The sequence below is a fragment of the Phyllostomus discolor genome, chromosome 8 (assembly GCF_004126475.2).
Source record: "Phyllostomus discolor isolate MPI-MPIP mPhyDis1 chromosome 8, mPhyDis1.pri.v3, whole genome shotgun sequence".
In the NCBI taxonomy this organism is placed as follows: domain Eukaryota; kingdom Metazoa; phylum Chordata; class Mammalia; order Chiroptera; family Phyllostomidae; genus Phyllostomus; species Phyllostomus discolor.
Window position 1 is genome coordinate 46,043,320 of NC_040910.2, and position 15,575 is coordinate 46,058,894.

General features: G+C 53.1%; 2 protein-coding genes across 4 annotated transcripts; one reads left to right on the forward strand and one right to left on the reverse strand.

The window, feature by feature from the left end:
- Positions 1 to 2,421: 2,421 nt before the first annotated feature.
- GET3 (guided entry of tail-anchored proteins factor 3, ATPase) lies at positions 2,422 to 9,793 on the reverse strand. Of its 2 annotated transcripts, none has more exons than XM_036032437.1 (8): positions 9,125 to 9,793; positions 8,264 to 8,470; positions 7,299 to 7,446; positions 4,568 to 4,716; positions 4,337 to 4,487; positions 3,455 to 3,562; positions 3,172 to 3,369; positions 2,422 to 2,766 (listed from the first exon to the last, which is right to left on the reverse strand). In XM_036032437.1, the coding sequence occupies exons 3-8, from the start codon at positions 7,299 to 7,301 to the stop codon at positions 2,635 to 2,637; spliced, it is 741 nt and encodes a 246-aa protein (XP_035888330.1). In that variant the 5' UTR covers positions 7,302 to 7,446; positions 8,264 to 8,470; positions 9,125 to 9,793; the 3' UTR covers positions 2,422 to 2,634. The 2 variants fall into 2 exon arrangements, with proteins under 2 accessions (XP_035888330.1, XP_035888331.1); XM_036032438.1 differs by having other exon boundaries at positions 2,422 to 2,806; positions 9,125 to 9,708.
- Positions 9,794 to 9,820: 27 nt separating this feature from the next.
- On the forward strand, positions 9,821 to 12,940 carry TRIR (telomerase RNA component interacting RNase). 2 transcript variants are annotated; one of them, XM_028519329.2, is made up of 3 exons: positions 9,821 to 10,242; positions 12,134 to 12,211; positions 12,508 to 12,940. In XM_028519329.2, the coding sequence occupies exons 1-3, from the start codon at positions 9,904 to 9,906 to the stop codon at positions 12,613 to 12,615; spliced, it is 525 nt and encodes a 174-aa protein (XP_028375130.1). In that variant the 5' UTR covers positions 9,821 to 9,903; the 3' UTR covers positions 12,616 to 12,940. The 2 variants fall into 2 exon arrangements, with proteins under 2 accessions (XP_028375130.1, XP_035888329.1); XM_036032436.1 differs by lacking the exon at positions 12,508 to 12,940 and having other exon boundaries at positions 9,825 to 10,219; positions 12,134 to 12,210.
- Positions 12,941 to 15,575: the final 2,635 nt, after the last annotated feature.

Consider the following 15,575-nt stretch of genomic DNA (forward strand, 5'->3'; position numbering starts at 1 on the left):
ATCAGTATTGCAAGGACACACTCACACAACAGTGACCCCTCAACAGTCCTGCAGACCCTGAGGAGCATATCAGATGGGGTCACATTCACAAGCCCTCCTGAAACTCACCTGCATTTGCACACTGGAAAGACAACCCTCCCCTTGCCCCCTCATTGTGGTGTGCAGCCCCCTCCCCCATATACACACACCTCAGATCTCAGACCCTCTCATACAAGCTGGTGTGCCATGCACACACAGCTTGGGGACACGAAAACTCATCCCTACATTTGGCATGGATGGAGGACAGACATTAACCCCTTCACAGATATGCCCACAAAGAGGTCACTCCCAGCTTGGCACAAACAGCTTCCCTACCCATCTTTCAAACACGCAGCCTGGTGTGGGAGTGGTGGAGGCTCAGGAGTCCACCCCGTGTACTAGAAGTGCAGATGTCTTTATGTGGCCCCACCCAGAAGCCCTGCCAGCCAGGATGCTTTGTTCCAAGGCTGGCAGATGCTTGCCCCACCTGGGGTAATTAGGAACCAGCCCAGGCTGGCCATCCCCAAACCCGCTCCTCTGCTGTCCAGCTGGACAGCCAATAAAAGTGGATGAGGGGTGGCACTGCTAACTATGGGCCCTGGGGAGGCTTTGAGTTGATGAGGCTCTCTTCCTGACCAGAGTTCCCCACTCTCTGGGTGTATGCATGTTTTTTTTTTTTTTAAGATTTTATTTATATTTTTTAGATAGAGGGGAAGGGGGGAGGAAGAGAGGGAAAGAAACACCAACATGTTGTTACCTGTCCTGTGCCTCCACCAGGGACGAAACCTGGCCTGCAACCCAGGCATCAAACTGGCGACCCCTTGGTTCACAGGCTGAGGCTCAATCCAGAGCCATACCAGCCAGGGCTAGGGTGTATCTTTTTTGAAAGAAATATTTTTAGGAGGAGGAGAGAAACATCAGTGTTTGCCTCTCAAGCACCCCCTACTAGGGACCTGGCCTGCAACCCACACATGTGTCCTGACTGGGTATTGAACCAGTGACCCTTTGGTTCACAGGCCAGTGCTCAATCCACTGAGCCACATCAGGATATGTCTTTATACACACTGCAGCCAGACTTCTCTTCCCCTCTCCTTGTGCTCATTCCCTTCTCCAGTTCAGTGTCCCCACTCAGTTCTGACTGCTGGACCCCTGCTGGGCTAGGGGCAAATTGCCCAAGCTCGTTCACATGCTTAAATGTAACAACGAATAACACTTTGGCAGGTAAATGCCTGGTGCTCTCATAAAGAGGTTACTTATTTCATCTCATTGAGTCCTTACAAGCAGGCTTATGAAGATTGGTGCTTGTCACTCCAACTACCGGGGACACTGAGGCAAAAATGACACAGCCCTTTCAATGCACAGCTGGGATTTGAATCCAGGTGTTTCAGCTGGGAACCTGGGGTCTTTGTCATGGGGTGCAGCACTGTGTTTGTTTACAAGTGCCACCTGGACATGCCCACACCTGCTTGTGTACACCTAGCGCAACAGAGTCAAGGACACGTCTGGGCTGGTGGCTGGGTTCCCCTTACATGCATACACACACACCCTGACACACCCAGACCCTGAGTGTGCAGTTTGAACACCACTTTCTGACTCATACACATCCTCAGGTACCTCTCGTACATTTTCCCCCCCCCCCCCCCCCCAATAACTCCGGCTTGGAATCTGCAGACGCTGGAGGTCTTCCTAGTCCTGTCTCCCAGGGGGGAATGAATGTGGCTGTCCAGGCAGTGGCAAAGGGAGGAGTGAAGGGTATAAAGGGGTCCATTGGGTGCCTTGCAGGCTGGTGTGCCGACCCTTCAAGGGTCAGGTGAATCTGTCCTATGGCTCTGTGAATGGCCACACTTACGTCTCCCTTTTAGAGATGAAACTCCAACTACAACATGAGGACACTCAGAGACAACTACAGGAAGGACAAGACTTCAGGATCTCTCTGGCTTGTGTCCTCTGACATCCTGTCCCCTAATCTGTACCTGGGTGTAGCTGTGCTGGGAGGAGCTGATGTCACCCCATGGGGGCAGGAATTGGGGGGCGGAGACTGTTAATCCCCAGTCTGGCCAGCCCAACCTCTGCCCAGGGTGCCCACTAATTTCCAAAGCAAACAGCAGGCAGTGCTGGGCTGCTGCCGGCCTAATCTGCTCCCTACCAGCCTGGGGCTCTCCAAGAGGCCTCCTGGTTCCCACGCTCTGAGCCTCAAAGAAAGGGGATATATGTCCCTTCCACTCTACGCATCATGGTAGGGACAACCCCTACCTACAGAGAGCTAAAAAAACCACCCCTTACTGAAGACTAAAAAAACACCTTTGTTAGGTCTGTTGTGATTGTGCCCCTTTATACATGACATCTTTGTGTAATGTACAACTTGTGCAACTCTATATGGAGGCACCGACGCCCAAACCCTTGTATGGTTTAAGATAATTTTTATTGAGGTGCGAGAGGCGGGGAGAGGTGGGGGCAGCTACAGCCTCCCAAGCCCCACCAGGGGGAACAGAACCCCTCCCCGTCTCCCACCTTCCAAATGGCTCCCCCTGTACTATGGGGGGGACTCTGTGCAAACTCTGCCCCAATGGGGTGGAGGGTGGGTGGAAATGGTAGCAGCTGGGGCTGGCAACGGTGTTACTGGGCGCTGGGTGGCTTGTAGGGCTCCAGGAGGAGGGCAGAGAAGGTGTTGACCTTGTCTGCCCCACGCACCTCATGGGGCAGCAAAGGCAGCTTCACAATGTGGAAGTCTTCGTATAGGTCCTCCATCTGTGGCCAGGGCAGGGGGCAGAGGGCAGAGGTCAGGGGGCTGGATGCAGGACAGGGACAGAATATGGGTAGATTGAAGGGATTAGGCTGGGGGCCTCCCAGGGTCAGAGGCTTCACAGGGTCACAGGTAGGAGCACCAGTGAGGTCAGAGATCCCTGGGCTGGACCTCTGGTTCCCCAGGGCCAGAGGTTTCCAGGCCAGCCTTGCCACAGTCCTCCAGTGCTGAACTGAAAGGAGAGGTCTGAAGTAGGGATGAAGGGGTAGGAGGCTAGGGCAGAGGTCAGAGGCTGGATGAAGCACAAAGAGCATGGAGTAAATGGCTGGCAGGCTGTGGTTAGGCTGGGCCTGGTCCCCACTGCCAGGATCAGAGGTGTGAGGGCTGGGTGGGCAGTTGGGCATGCACACCTGGTCCAGGTACTTGGCCTGGATCTTGTGGCGGGCCTCACACATCTTGCAGGGCTTCTCGGGGTCTGGGAAGACGAGCTGGTTGACAATGATGTTGTGTGTGTCAATCTTGCACTTGGCCAGCTCCTGGATCAGCCGCTCTGTCTCATACAGGGACAGGAACTCAGCAATGCACACGCAGATGAAAGTGGTCTGCTCCTGCAGGGCATTGAGAGAGGATAGTGAGGGCCAGGTGCTATCCCTATCCCAAAGCCTCTCATTATCCACCTGTCCCATGACTCACAGGGTCCTTGAACTGCTCGCTGACGGAGCGAATGACGGGTAGCGTCTCCTCCAGCTTTGAGGCCAGTTGGTCTGCGTTCATATCCCCCAGGCCCAGCATGTTGCACATCTGGGGGAAGGACATGGAAGGGCTTGAGGCTTACACCTGGGGCTGTTATTCCTCCTGGGTTGGGGGTTTGCTAAACACCCAGGGTGGATGGCTCCTAACACCTCCCAGTAGTTAAAGGTGTGGCCCTTGAGCAGCCTGGAGGGGTCAAATCCCAACTCTGCCTCTTTTCGGGGACCATGGCCAGGTGGCTTGACCTCCTGAAGGCTTAATTTCCCCATACATAGACCTTACCTCCAACAGCCGGTATGCTAGATGAATTCATACATGTCACATGCTCAGAACAGTGCCTGGCACAGAGTAAGTGCTCTACAAATATGACTACCTGAGGCATAGGTCCCCTCTGGGGGACCACACACATCTACGGGCTGGGATGTGTATATAAGTGTTTTGTTAAGTTGTCATGCTAGTAATAATAAATGGTAACACTCACATGCTCTCCATTAGACAGGCAAGGAAGGTGAAGCCCAGAGGAATTAAGTGACTTGCCTCTGTCACAGTTATGTCACACTGGAGTGCAAAGCATTTGAACCTGGGCCACCTGGCTGTGAAATACGTGCTTTCAAGCTCTGTCTGGGGCACCCAGTAGGTGGAGGTGGAGACACTAAGTCCCCTAGAGGGGGAACAGTCCTCCCATAATGAAGAGCCACCCCACCTATTAGGAACTGTGGACCCAGAGGGACTGTGTGTGGGAAAGGCCTTTGTTACCGCATATCTGGGGGCCTGGGAACTGGCTCCCACTCAGGGGAGACCTGGATGCCCTGGGGCCCTGCCTGCCTGTGAGATGAAGGGGCTGATCTGGTTCTTGATCTGCATGAGGCGGCCTAAGCCCCGCTCCACGATGGTGGGAAAGTTCAGCAGCCTCAGCGTGTGGCCTGTGGGCGCCGTGTCAAACACCACCACTGAGAAGTTCATGCCCTTCACCAGCCTGCAGGGAGATGACGGTCAGGCCCACTCTGCTCCTTCTTCCATCCCAGCCCCAGGCAGCACTAGCCCGCTGGACCTGACCTCATGACCTCCGCATAGCTCATGGCCTCGTCGATGCCTGGGAAGGCGCTCATGGCTTCCTGCATCATCTTCTTGCCCATGCTTAGCATGTTGTCCTCCTCAAAGAACTCGTCAGGCAGCTCTGCCACGCCAAGGCTGGGGTCAATCTCCTGGGGTGGGGGGGGGAGGTGGCAAGGGATTGAGACTCAGGATGCTGCTGCTATTCCCAGGGCTTTCTCACCTGGGTGGGCGCCAGGGGAGCCCGTAAAAGGCCCCAACCTTGGCCCTGCATCAGAGCCCTCAGGGAAGAGACTGGGAAACTCCCTAGGTATCATGGCCTTCCCTCAAGCACTAAGGTCTCCAGATTGCACAAACAGTCAAACTATTTCAAAAACAGATGGAAACTACGAATTTTGATCAGTGTCCCCAGAGGGAAGCCAAAGCCTGCTGCAGGGCTTTTGTCAGCTATTTCCCCCACCCAGGCCCCCGACGGCTTCCAGATTATTCCTCTATTGTGAGTCTTCCCTCACCATCTCATCTAACAGTGCACCTGCAGCCCCCACTGCCCTGCCTTCCTTTCTCCTTAACACCCAGCTTTTCCTCACATGACTTACTCATCACTTTTCTCAACTCTCCCCCAACCAGAATGTCAGTCCCACAAGGGCGCCAGAAACTGTATGGTACACAGGAGGCCCTCAACATGGATGTGTAGTCTACAAAGGTATGAACACCCCTGGTGTCCTGGGCCAGTCCTGGACTTGATGGCTCGTTCTCTATCCTCCTATGGCACCTCATCTTGGTGGCTTCTTGGGTCCTGTGATGAAGCTCTCCTCACTGACCTCGGAGGTCCATTTCCCTGCATGGAGCTTGTCTACTCGTCACCCCCATCCCCCATCACACCCAATTATACCCTTGATGGGTTATTCCTAGTCACTGCATCATCTCTGAGCTCACATACCCCATTCTCTGACCTGGGCCTCTTTGCCTCCTGTCTCAGTTATTTAAACCTCTTTGGGCTACCTTGTCCCCTCTCCCCAGACCCCAGTTCACTGTTGGTGTTCCTCTTGGCTGGCACCCATATCCAGTCCAGGCTCCATAGGTTGCTGCTACAAACACTCCCTTTTCCCTCTGTGGCTGGCAAAATCCCCATCCTGTTTATTGCTGGCTCTCTGGTGTAGCTGCACTGAGCTGAACATCAGGGGAACACACCTGACAAATAGTTCCCACCTTGCTCCCCATTTCTAATCACAAACTCCTATAGGCACTTGGCAGCCAGACAATCCACCCTCAGGAGTGTTTATGTCACATCTTCAAACTCTCCTCAAACCCCTTCTGTTCCATTTTCCTTGTTCTCTGCTGAGATGTGTGCCTCACCTGGGTCTCAAAGAGAAAGAAAAGCCCCTGGCTGTCAATACCCTTATCTCTGGGAAAAGTCCCAGTCCCCCTGCCTTGCCTCCCCATCCCCAGCCCTGAGAAGCCAAGTCATGGGCCTGTGCACTGGACAGAGCTCATTCCCACCTGAGGACAGTCCTCTGCTGGCATCCTCACTCCTTCCTGCAATATCACTTGTCTCTCCCCGCTGTTGGAGCATTTACATCAGCAGACAAATATACTCCAGCAGCTCCTTTCTAAAAAAAGAAACCTTCCTTAACCCCTCTTCCATCTCCTGTGATGACTCCCTTTCTCAGCCCCCATCATGACAATCATTGTCTCCACCTTCTTGCCTCATGAACTCCAGGCTGGCTTTTGCCCCCGACTCCCAGGGTAGTCCCTTTAAAAGTGATATGCCTGCAGGAGTTGATAACCTCTTCCTGCCCAAGTTCCTTTGTCCTCCTGAAGATCCGGAGCCCATATCTTCTGGCTTTCTCACCTGCCTGGTGGCCTTCTTGGCCTTCTTCACTATTGAACCCTAAATGCAGATGTGCTCTCAGACTGTTTCTGGGCCTCTCTGTTCTCACACTCTCCTTCACTTACACAGGTTTAAATACCATCCTTGCGGCCATGGCCCCCAAATCAATGTCAACTTCTCAGCTCCAGGCTCACATGTTAAACACTTAGATGTCCAGTGGGCACCTTGGACTCCCCGCAGTCAAAATGGAATTCCTGATTTGTCTTTTCTAAACCTGCTCATGTCCTAGTCTTTCCCATCCCAGCTGCTCAAGAGCCAACTAAGAGATGCACTTAATTCATTTCTTTTCCTCACATTACAACCAAGCAGATGCAGCACTTTATTTCCAAGCAACATCCTGATCTAGCCATTTCTCCCCCAACATTCTTCCTCCATCATCTTGGCTGCTATCATCTCTTGCCTGGTCACTGACTCAAGCTCCTTGTTAGTCTCCTTACTTCCAGCCTCAACTTGCAATCCGGTCTCTGCATGGCAGCCACATAGCACTTCTGAAAAAATGGATTTGGCTATGACATTGCTCTGCTCAAAATGAACAGCCTCCTGTTAAACTTGGAAACAAAGCCAAACTGCTCCCAGCAGCCTACAAGGTCCTACACCATGTGGCTCTGACTGACCTCTCTGCTACCTCCCTCCCCTTGCACACCAAGCGCCAATCACTCTGGCTTCCTTTCCGCTCAACAACCATTCCTCAGTCATTTCCCTCTGGGTATGGTGAAGAAGGGGTGAAACTGGAGAGACAAAGGATGTAGCCTGGGCAAGACACTGTAGTTGATGGTAGGTGTTCACAGGAAAGGTCTGAATGAGCCTCTGCCAGAGTGGAGAGCTGAGCCTTACTCTACTCACCATAGCAAAGAGGTTGTCATAGCCTTTGACCTTGGTGGGCACCTTGGAGAACTTCTGGTCAAATGCATCGGAGATGTTGTGGGCTGGGTCTGTGGAAATGATCAGAACACTCTCCCGCCCTTTGGACAGCTGGACTGCCAGGCTGCAGCTGGGCAAGGAAAAGGTCAAAAGGCAGAAAGTAAGGGATCAGTCTGTACTTTCTAGGTCCGCATGGGGTGATGCAGGGCCCAGAAGCAGGGGCCTTGAGAGTATGGGTAATTGTGGGATCAAGCCTCAGTACCTTCAGAGGGATCCTCTTAGACCTCACCTATGACTCCTGTATCTGGCTAGAGTGGTGAAGTTCAGTCTGGCCTGATGCCTACTTCTTTGCTGGCATAGAGTGGCACGGTCCGGCTCTTCAGTCAGCATAGGTAAGGAGGTTCCTTGCACCTCCTCAATGCTAAGCTAAGGGGTCCTCTGAACCTTCTGCTAAACTCAGGATGGTTCAGTCCATTTGCCCAGGATAATTTGCCCCAGGGACCCCCCCCTCCTACCACCTTATTGGAATACCCTAATCATGTGCCCTTACCCCCTTCTTCCACCCCCACCCCGTCCCCACGTGGGCATAATGTAGCAAGGTTCACCAGACTAGGATGGCTTGCTCCGGTGCCTCTCCCCCTACTCTGAGCTCACTCTGGCATGATCCAGTTGACTGGGACATCTAAGTGCTCTGATGGCCCCCGTGCACTGGGTTCAATGTGGTTGGGTCCCTGAGCCCCAACGCGGATGGTCCAACTCAGAGGTTGCCAGGCCTGCATTCAGGAGGTATCTTCCATTTGTTCCAGGAAACTTCAGGAGACTACAACTCGGAAGACCCCGGCCCAGCCCCCATGTCCGGCTCAGGGTGGAAGAGCCGGTCACTGGCCTCCCCTTTGCCCAGTGGTACATCCCACCGGTGTTCCCGGCCCCTGCCACAGCCTCTTTACCTGCAGGTGGTCTTGCCAACGCCACCCTTGCCCCCGACGAATATCCATTTAAGGCTACGCTGCTCGATGATGTTGCTAAGAGTGGGTTCCAGCGGCTCCACATCAGGCGCATCCTCGAACTCTTCTGTCTCAACCCCCCACCCGGCCACCCTGCCGCCATCTTGGAACCGGCTCACGTGACCAAGCGGAGCGCACCACACAAGGCACCTACAGGGGAAATTCCTTATCTTATCTCCGTCAGGGCTAGGGGCCGGAGTTAACTTCCTCTTAGCCTGATTTTTAGGCGCGAATAGAAGCTATATCTTCAATGTTTTCGTTTTCTAGGGTTTGCCTTGTCAATCTGTCGACTATGTTTCCTCAAAGACGCCCCCTGATAATTAACTTATTGGCACGTCCCAGAATACTCCCCTTTACTGATTGGGCTCTGTCCCTCAGCTCTCTCTCATTGGCTACGTCTTTTTTTTTTTTTTTTACTTTTACCAATCACTCTCACGTCCCGGTAGCCTCCAACCTCTCCTTAGCAACCAGTCAAACACCCAGTTCAGGCCGTTTCGGAGTTGCATCCCTGGTCCTCCCTGGCCGGACTCCATAGGCTCAACCTCCTGTCGGTCTTTCCCCCACTATACTCTAGATTGGGTCCCAACCCCCTCTTAGGTCCGTCTCCTGTGAGTCCAAATGGCCTCTGACGCAAACCAATCCTAGACGAATTGTTTAGTTGGCTGAAGACAGATCCCGGAGCTGTGAGTGGGCTAGAGGGAGAATACTCCAGTTGTGAGCAAGGTCTGCAGACCCTTGTCCAGTGCTCCCTGAACCCCCATGCGGGTCAAACTAGGGCAGGAGTCTGTAGGAGCCCGACTGTACCTGCAACTGCGCTCCTTGTCTTGGAAGTGACCCTATTCCAGAAAACCTCCTCGCGGTTTGCTCCTTGTGGAAGGGAAGACTCCAGCGAATTCCGTTTGAACTTCTGCGCTGGGTAGAATTACAAACTGGGGCCCAGGCCCTTGGCGGACACTCTTAACTTTAAACTAGGGGACTCCAGTTTAGAATACCTACGGATTCATCTGAGTATTCTAGCCCATAAAATAATAACCTGATTCTCAGCTCGGGACCACAGCTCCACAGAGCTAGCTGTGTCCGCATTCCCAAATGAGAGCTCCTTCCCAGAGAGAGGACCGCAACCCAGAACACTCTCGTTTCTAATCCGGGGATCCAGGCTCTCTAGACCTAGTTAGGGACCTATGTTCCAAGGTGTCAGTTGAGCACACAGCCTCAAAGGGAATGGGATACTTCTCACTGAGGTTATCTCTGGTTCCAAGAAGGGGATTCTAGTCCTGGAAATCTATGCGACCCCAGTCCCAAGCGGAAACCTCACTCCGGAGAGCCAGCTACGGCCCTAGACGATGGCCTCATTTCCCGAGAGTCCGTGTCTGCGAAACGCCTGCCCAAGTCTGGGCTGTTGGGTCCGCTGCGCCAGATTTTACCCTTTATTCGCCCCGCCCCTCAGGTCCCGCCCCCATCGCGGACGCTTCGGGGCCAGATCGCTCTTCCCGGCATGCACTGCACGGGACCTGACAAGTCGGGCGCCAAGCGCGGGGCCGAGCAACCTTCCCGAAGTCCTTTGCGCGGCACCTGGTGACAAAATGGCCGCCCGAGGGAGACGGGCGGAACCTCCGGGCCGGGAGGCGGCGGGCCCTGCGGCGGGCGGTGGCGGCGGGAGCCGATGGGCTGAGTCGGGGCCCGGGACATCGCCTGAGAGCGGGGATGAGGAAGTGTCGAGCCCGGTGTCTGGTGGCGTGAACTTGTTCGCCAACGACGGCAGCTTCCTCGAGCTGTTCAAGCGGAAGATGGAGGAGGAGCAGCGGCAGCGGCAGGAGGAGCCGCCCCCGGGCCCGCCGCGACCCGATCAGCCAGCTACCGCCGCCGCCGCGGGTCCTGGGGATCCGAAGAGGAAGGGCGGCCCGGGCCCTACGCTCAGCTTCGTAAGGAGCCGCGGGGGTGGGGGCGGGCGCCAGGGCCTTCCTTGGCAGGGAGAATCGGGCCCAAGAGAGGGGATCGGGATCCAGGTATACTCTCCAGTCCCGATGAGGGGGCATCCAGGTCACCCGCTGAAGATGCGAAACCTGGATTCCCAACGAAAGAGGTTTGGGGGCGAACTTGGGCACTCCCGTAGCCTGCTCGCGAGAACCGGGAGCCGGGGATGGGAAACTAGGGAACTAAGGATTCCTGTTTGAGTGGTACCGGAACTGTGGATACCGGGATAATGACCCACTATTAGGAACGGGAACAAACTCAGATGTAGAGTCTTAAGATGCGTTTGGATTAGAGACTCAGATCTCTTACTATTACCTCAAGAAATTTGCTTGGCTTCCCTGAGTGTCGTTTGTCCAGTGTGTCTGTTGAGCACCTTACCTTGTGTTGGGCATTGTGCTAGGTGTTGGTTAGGCCTTGGTGAACATGACAGAGAAGATCGCTGCTTTCCTGGAGCGTTGGGGATGGCCTACCTTCTTTTTTTGTATTTGGGAAAATGGACATCATCTTTTCTGATGTGATAAGAGTTCATTGAAGCCATCCTGGAAAAGTGGTTAGCGTGGGGCCTGTCTTACAGAAAGGGCTGAACCAGTCATTTTCAGTTGGGGATGATCTTCCCGTGAAGCAAAGTGTGGAGACATTTTTAGTTGTCAGAACTGGGCCCTGGTGGGGGGGTGCTATTGACATCTGAGTGGAGACCAGGGATGTTGCCCCATATTCTGTAATACATAAGGCGGCCCTCCTCACGCCCCCACCCACAGCAGAGAATGATGCAGCTCCAAAAGTCTTTAGTGTAAGATTGAGAAGTTTTAGGCTAAATAAATAGTATCTATATAGGTTGTTCACTCTGGGCTTGTTTTGTCTCTGGTGTTGAGATCAAGTCCCCATAGCGTGGAGAAAGAAGTTTTGACTTGAGAATAACAGACTGGGGGTCAAGTTTCTTTATCCACCAAAAGTGGGTGTGAGATTAGTCCCATCAGGGCAGGTCACTTAATGCCTGGTTGAGGGGTGGAGAGGGATTATGACTGTCAAGCCTATTGCAGCCGGTGGGGCAACGGAAGCCATCAGTCAGTGGGAGAATGTGGAGGACCAGGACAGAAGTCCAGAGTGAGACTCCTGTTTGAGGAAGGGAAAGTGTCAGGAGCTGGGTTGGTGTGAGAATGGTATGGAAGACAAATGCCCCTTCTTGAGTGGAAGTAGCAGTAGTTATTATTGCCTTTTTCATTGTTCATTGAAGGGCTGTTGGGAAAGCACCCTCAAGAGACCAGGCCAGTTTAGGTATGGGGGACACAGTATTGCTTGGTGGTTAAGGATGCTGCTCTGTGGTTTGGACTCCCCTGATCCTGAACCCAGCTCCATCGTTTGCTGGCAGCATGACTGAGGATACAGGCCTTTCCTTCTCAAAAATGTCTCCTTATGTATAAAATGAGGATGGTTGTAACTGCTAAAGTGAAAGGAGACGATACATGCAAAGCACTTGGCACAGAGCTTGATGTACAGTAAGTGCTTATAAAAGCCTGCGTGGTCACTGCTAGGGGACGGTGAGGCTTCAGCAGGAGAGTGAGGATGAGCCCAGCCCCACTCATGTGAGGGTTCTTCTCACTCCCTGGGAGGGAGGGCCACCTGGGAGCCCACGACTGCCTGGGCATAACGGGCCCAGGGCAGGTGCTAAGAGTCGCGTGTGCTCCTCTCTGATTGCTGCGCAGGTTGGCCGGCTGGCGGAGCTGGGCGCGGAGTCGGGACGGGCCACCCGGCCGGGCTAGGAAGGTGTAGTGGGCCTCAGCGCCGCCAAGGGCGGGCCCGGCTCCTGTAACCGTTGCAGTCTTCTGTCCCTTCACCCAGGTGGGCAAGCGCAGAGGCGGGAACAAACTAGCCCTCAAGACGGGAATAGTAGCCAAGAAGCAGAAGACGGAGGATGAGGTGAGCAGGCTAGGTGTCTGGGGCTTCCTATGAGGCCCTTCCTTTCCAGCCTCTGCACCTGGCTAATCAGCCATGTCCCTCCCTGTCTAGCATCTGGGCCTTGGATGGGGGTACTGGGTTGGGGAGGAGGGCTTTCAACAAGGTCCCCAGATAACTTGACCCTGAATGTCTTTACCCCAAACCCAGATCTCTGGGGTGGTGACACTGGGGGGTGGGTCAGCTGTCTCAGGACAGTCCTGGCTCTAGTTCCTGACCTTCTTGGCATTTCCTTTCCAACCTCCTGTATGCCCCCACAGGTATTAACAAGTAAAGGTGACGCGTGGGCCAAGTACATGGCAGAGGTGAAAAAGTACAAAGCCCACCAGTGCGGCGATGATGATAAAACTCGGCCCCTGGTGAAATGACCCCCTTCTTCCCCCGCCTGCCCATGGCCTGGGACTCTCTGCGATGTACATAACTATTTAATGCGGCAGCAGTGGCGGCAGCCTTTTCCCCCAAGGACTTAAACACAGAAGGAAACCGAGATGCTTCCCACAGCCGCGGACGATTCTCCAGGACTCTTTTTTACCTTGAGCACTTGCCTCCTGAGACTTCATAGAACAGTGGTTTACTGTCCCCTTTCTCCCACCTCCTTGCTCTCTCTGGCTCTTTCTTGTCTTCCTTTCCTCACCCTCCCTTTCCTCTCCTTAGCCATCACTTCTGGGAAGTAAAGAACTTGACTTAGTGCTAGAGCTGTGTGATTGGTTTGCCTTCTTTGTTCCTTCCGACCTAAACCCTTCCTTGCTGTGCTGACCAGAGCCTGGATCTGGCTTGGTGGTGGTGGCTGTGGGGGCTGGGGGGTGATGGGTGATGGGGGGTCCCCATCAGCAGACCTGGACCCTTCACCACGACCCATTTCCTCCTACCCCTGACTATACCCCCCTGACTGAGCCCCTGTTGCTCCTCATGTTCAGGGGCTCTTCACAGGCCCATTTAACTGGACTAAAGCTGTCATTCAGCAGACACTGAGCACCTACTGTGTGCCTGGGCTGGGTCCTGGGGCCCCAGAAGAGACCACTCAGGCTCTCTGTCCTTGTGGAAGGAAACACAAAAAGGGGAAGCCATTTTGGGAGGTGCCTGTCAAGACATACAGGGTAGAGTCTGGGGAAGGGTGTCTATTTTCACCGACATCTGATCAGGGACCTGAGGGAGGTGAGGAAACGAGTTCCAGGAAGAGGGAACAGCCAGTTTAAAGACAGGAGGGAGAGTATGTGGAACTTCGAGGAGGCCTGTATTACTGGAGCCAGGTGAGTGAGGGGGTGGGTGTATTACATACAGAACCTTTTATGTTAGGGTGAGAACTTGGAACTTCATTCTTAATTAAAAGAAAGAAGCCTTTTGGTGGTTTTGAGCTAAGAAGCAACCCTGGTGTGTCTTACATTTTAACAGGATCTGCCTGGTTGAAGTGGGGCTGGGGTACAACCTGGGAGATGGGAGGCTGGGTCATGATCTGGGGAGCTAGGGTGCTGGGCTGTTGGCAGTACAGGAGGTGAAGAGGGCTAGGATCTGGATTCCACTGCAGCTGCTCTGTCCTAGCTATTTGCAGACCTTCCAGGGAGGCTGGGATTGGCCCTGCCTGGCTGTGTAGATGATCAGGAGGAGTACAGGGGTTTGTCCCACCTGTAGATATAACTTGACATGTTAGGGTACAGAGTGTCCTAAAGGAAGTCTGACTCCCCTAGTGTTCCTCTAATGCTCCTCGTACTTCTGGCCCCTCCTGGCCCCTTTATTCATCCCGTTGGAGCTGGAATGTTTTAAGATGCCATTGCCTTTCAACCCCTGCTCAGGGGCTCCCAACCCCTAATAGACCTGGGGCTCCTGACATGGCCCCACCTTTTAGGCCTTCCCAGGCCTGAATGCTGAGCAGCTCAGCACTCCAGCCTGTCCTAGGGTCAGGTTCCTGTCTCCTATCAGGGGGGGAGCAGGACTTGGGGGATCATGGTGGTTACTGGGACCTGCAGAGGCAGAGGGAGGAAGGGCAGACTGCTGTGGTCCTGGGAAAAGGCTGAGATGGCAGCTGCTTGGCTTCAGACTCTGCCAGAATCCAGCCTGTGGGGATTGGGGTGGAACACCGTGGAGGTGACATTATAGTTGGGGAGAAACAGACAATAAACAAAATAAAAGATAGAACGCATCATACGGTTATACATTCTAGGGGAAAAAAATAAAGTTTGAAATGGGGACAGATGAGAGTGGAAAAGATGGCAATTTTATGTAGGTCAGGGATGGCCTGCCTCCCTGAGAAGGCAGCATTTGTCCCAAGTTCTGAAGGAGTTGAGACTGGCAGTGAAGTCTTTGGAAGTGTTCCAGGTGGAAGGAACAGCAGGTGCAAAGACCCCAATCTGAAACCATACCTGACTTGAAGAGGAGGCAGCAAGCAGGCTTTGGAGCAGGAGACATATCCCTTCTCATCTGCTAATACACAGTAAAGCTTGTCCGGTTTATTTTCCACATTGGCTCAAAGTGCTCTTCCCACTTGGGGGATGCTAAGCTGGCCCATGTGTTGACTTTAGCCTTGGGGATATAGAGTGTGTAGCCAATAGAGCCATTTCTGTTCCTCCCTCAAAGCCATCAGCAGTGACTGGATCTTTAAAAAACACATAAGGGAAAAAGCAGGTTGCCTCTGCAGCAGCTCAGCCTCTAGTTTGAAGTGTCAAGAGGCAGGAGGAGCTGATGGAGTCCTGTCACCTCCCTTCATGGTGCTCACCAGCTCTGAACAGGAAAATCTGAAAGGGGAGGAAAACTAAATACCAGGTTTTGGTGTCACATAGCCCCTTGCTTCAAACTACTCTGATACCTGGAGCTGTGTGATCTTGGATAAGTCACTAAGCCTTTATGTGGTTCAGATTCTTCCTGTATAAAATAGGGGTAAAATGCAGAACCATCTCTAGAGTCAGATTCAAACACAAGGGTAACATTCATATAGTAATGTTAACCCTGACATCATTGCAAACAACTGTCAATTCTTTTCTGGGTGAAGCAACTGGCTTCTGTTTGGTGGTTGTGTTTGAAAAATGCTGACCTTTTTTATTTTTATTTTTTAACACAACTGTTGAATTTAGTAAAATCCATGTATGCAGTGTTTAACAGACAAAAAAAATGTACAAATTCCTCAACATTCAGGCAATGAACTGTATTCTCAGAAGTGTTTTGTGAGAAGACCAAATTCTTTGCTCTCCCTCCAAAAACGACAACAAAAAACTGTTTATACTTCTGAAAATGATGCATGTATTATGTCACCTCTCAAGAACAATCCTGTTGAGATCCCCAAACCTTCAGAGAGTGAAGAAAACCTCCAGAATGTAAAGACTCATCACCTTTAAAC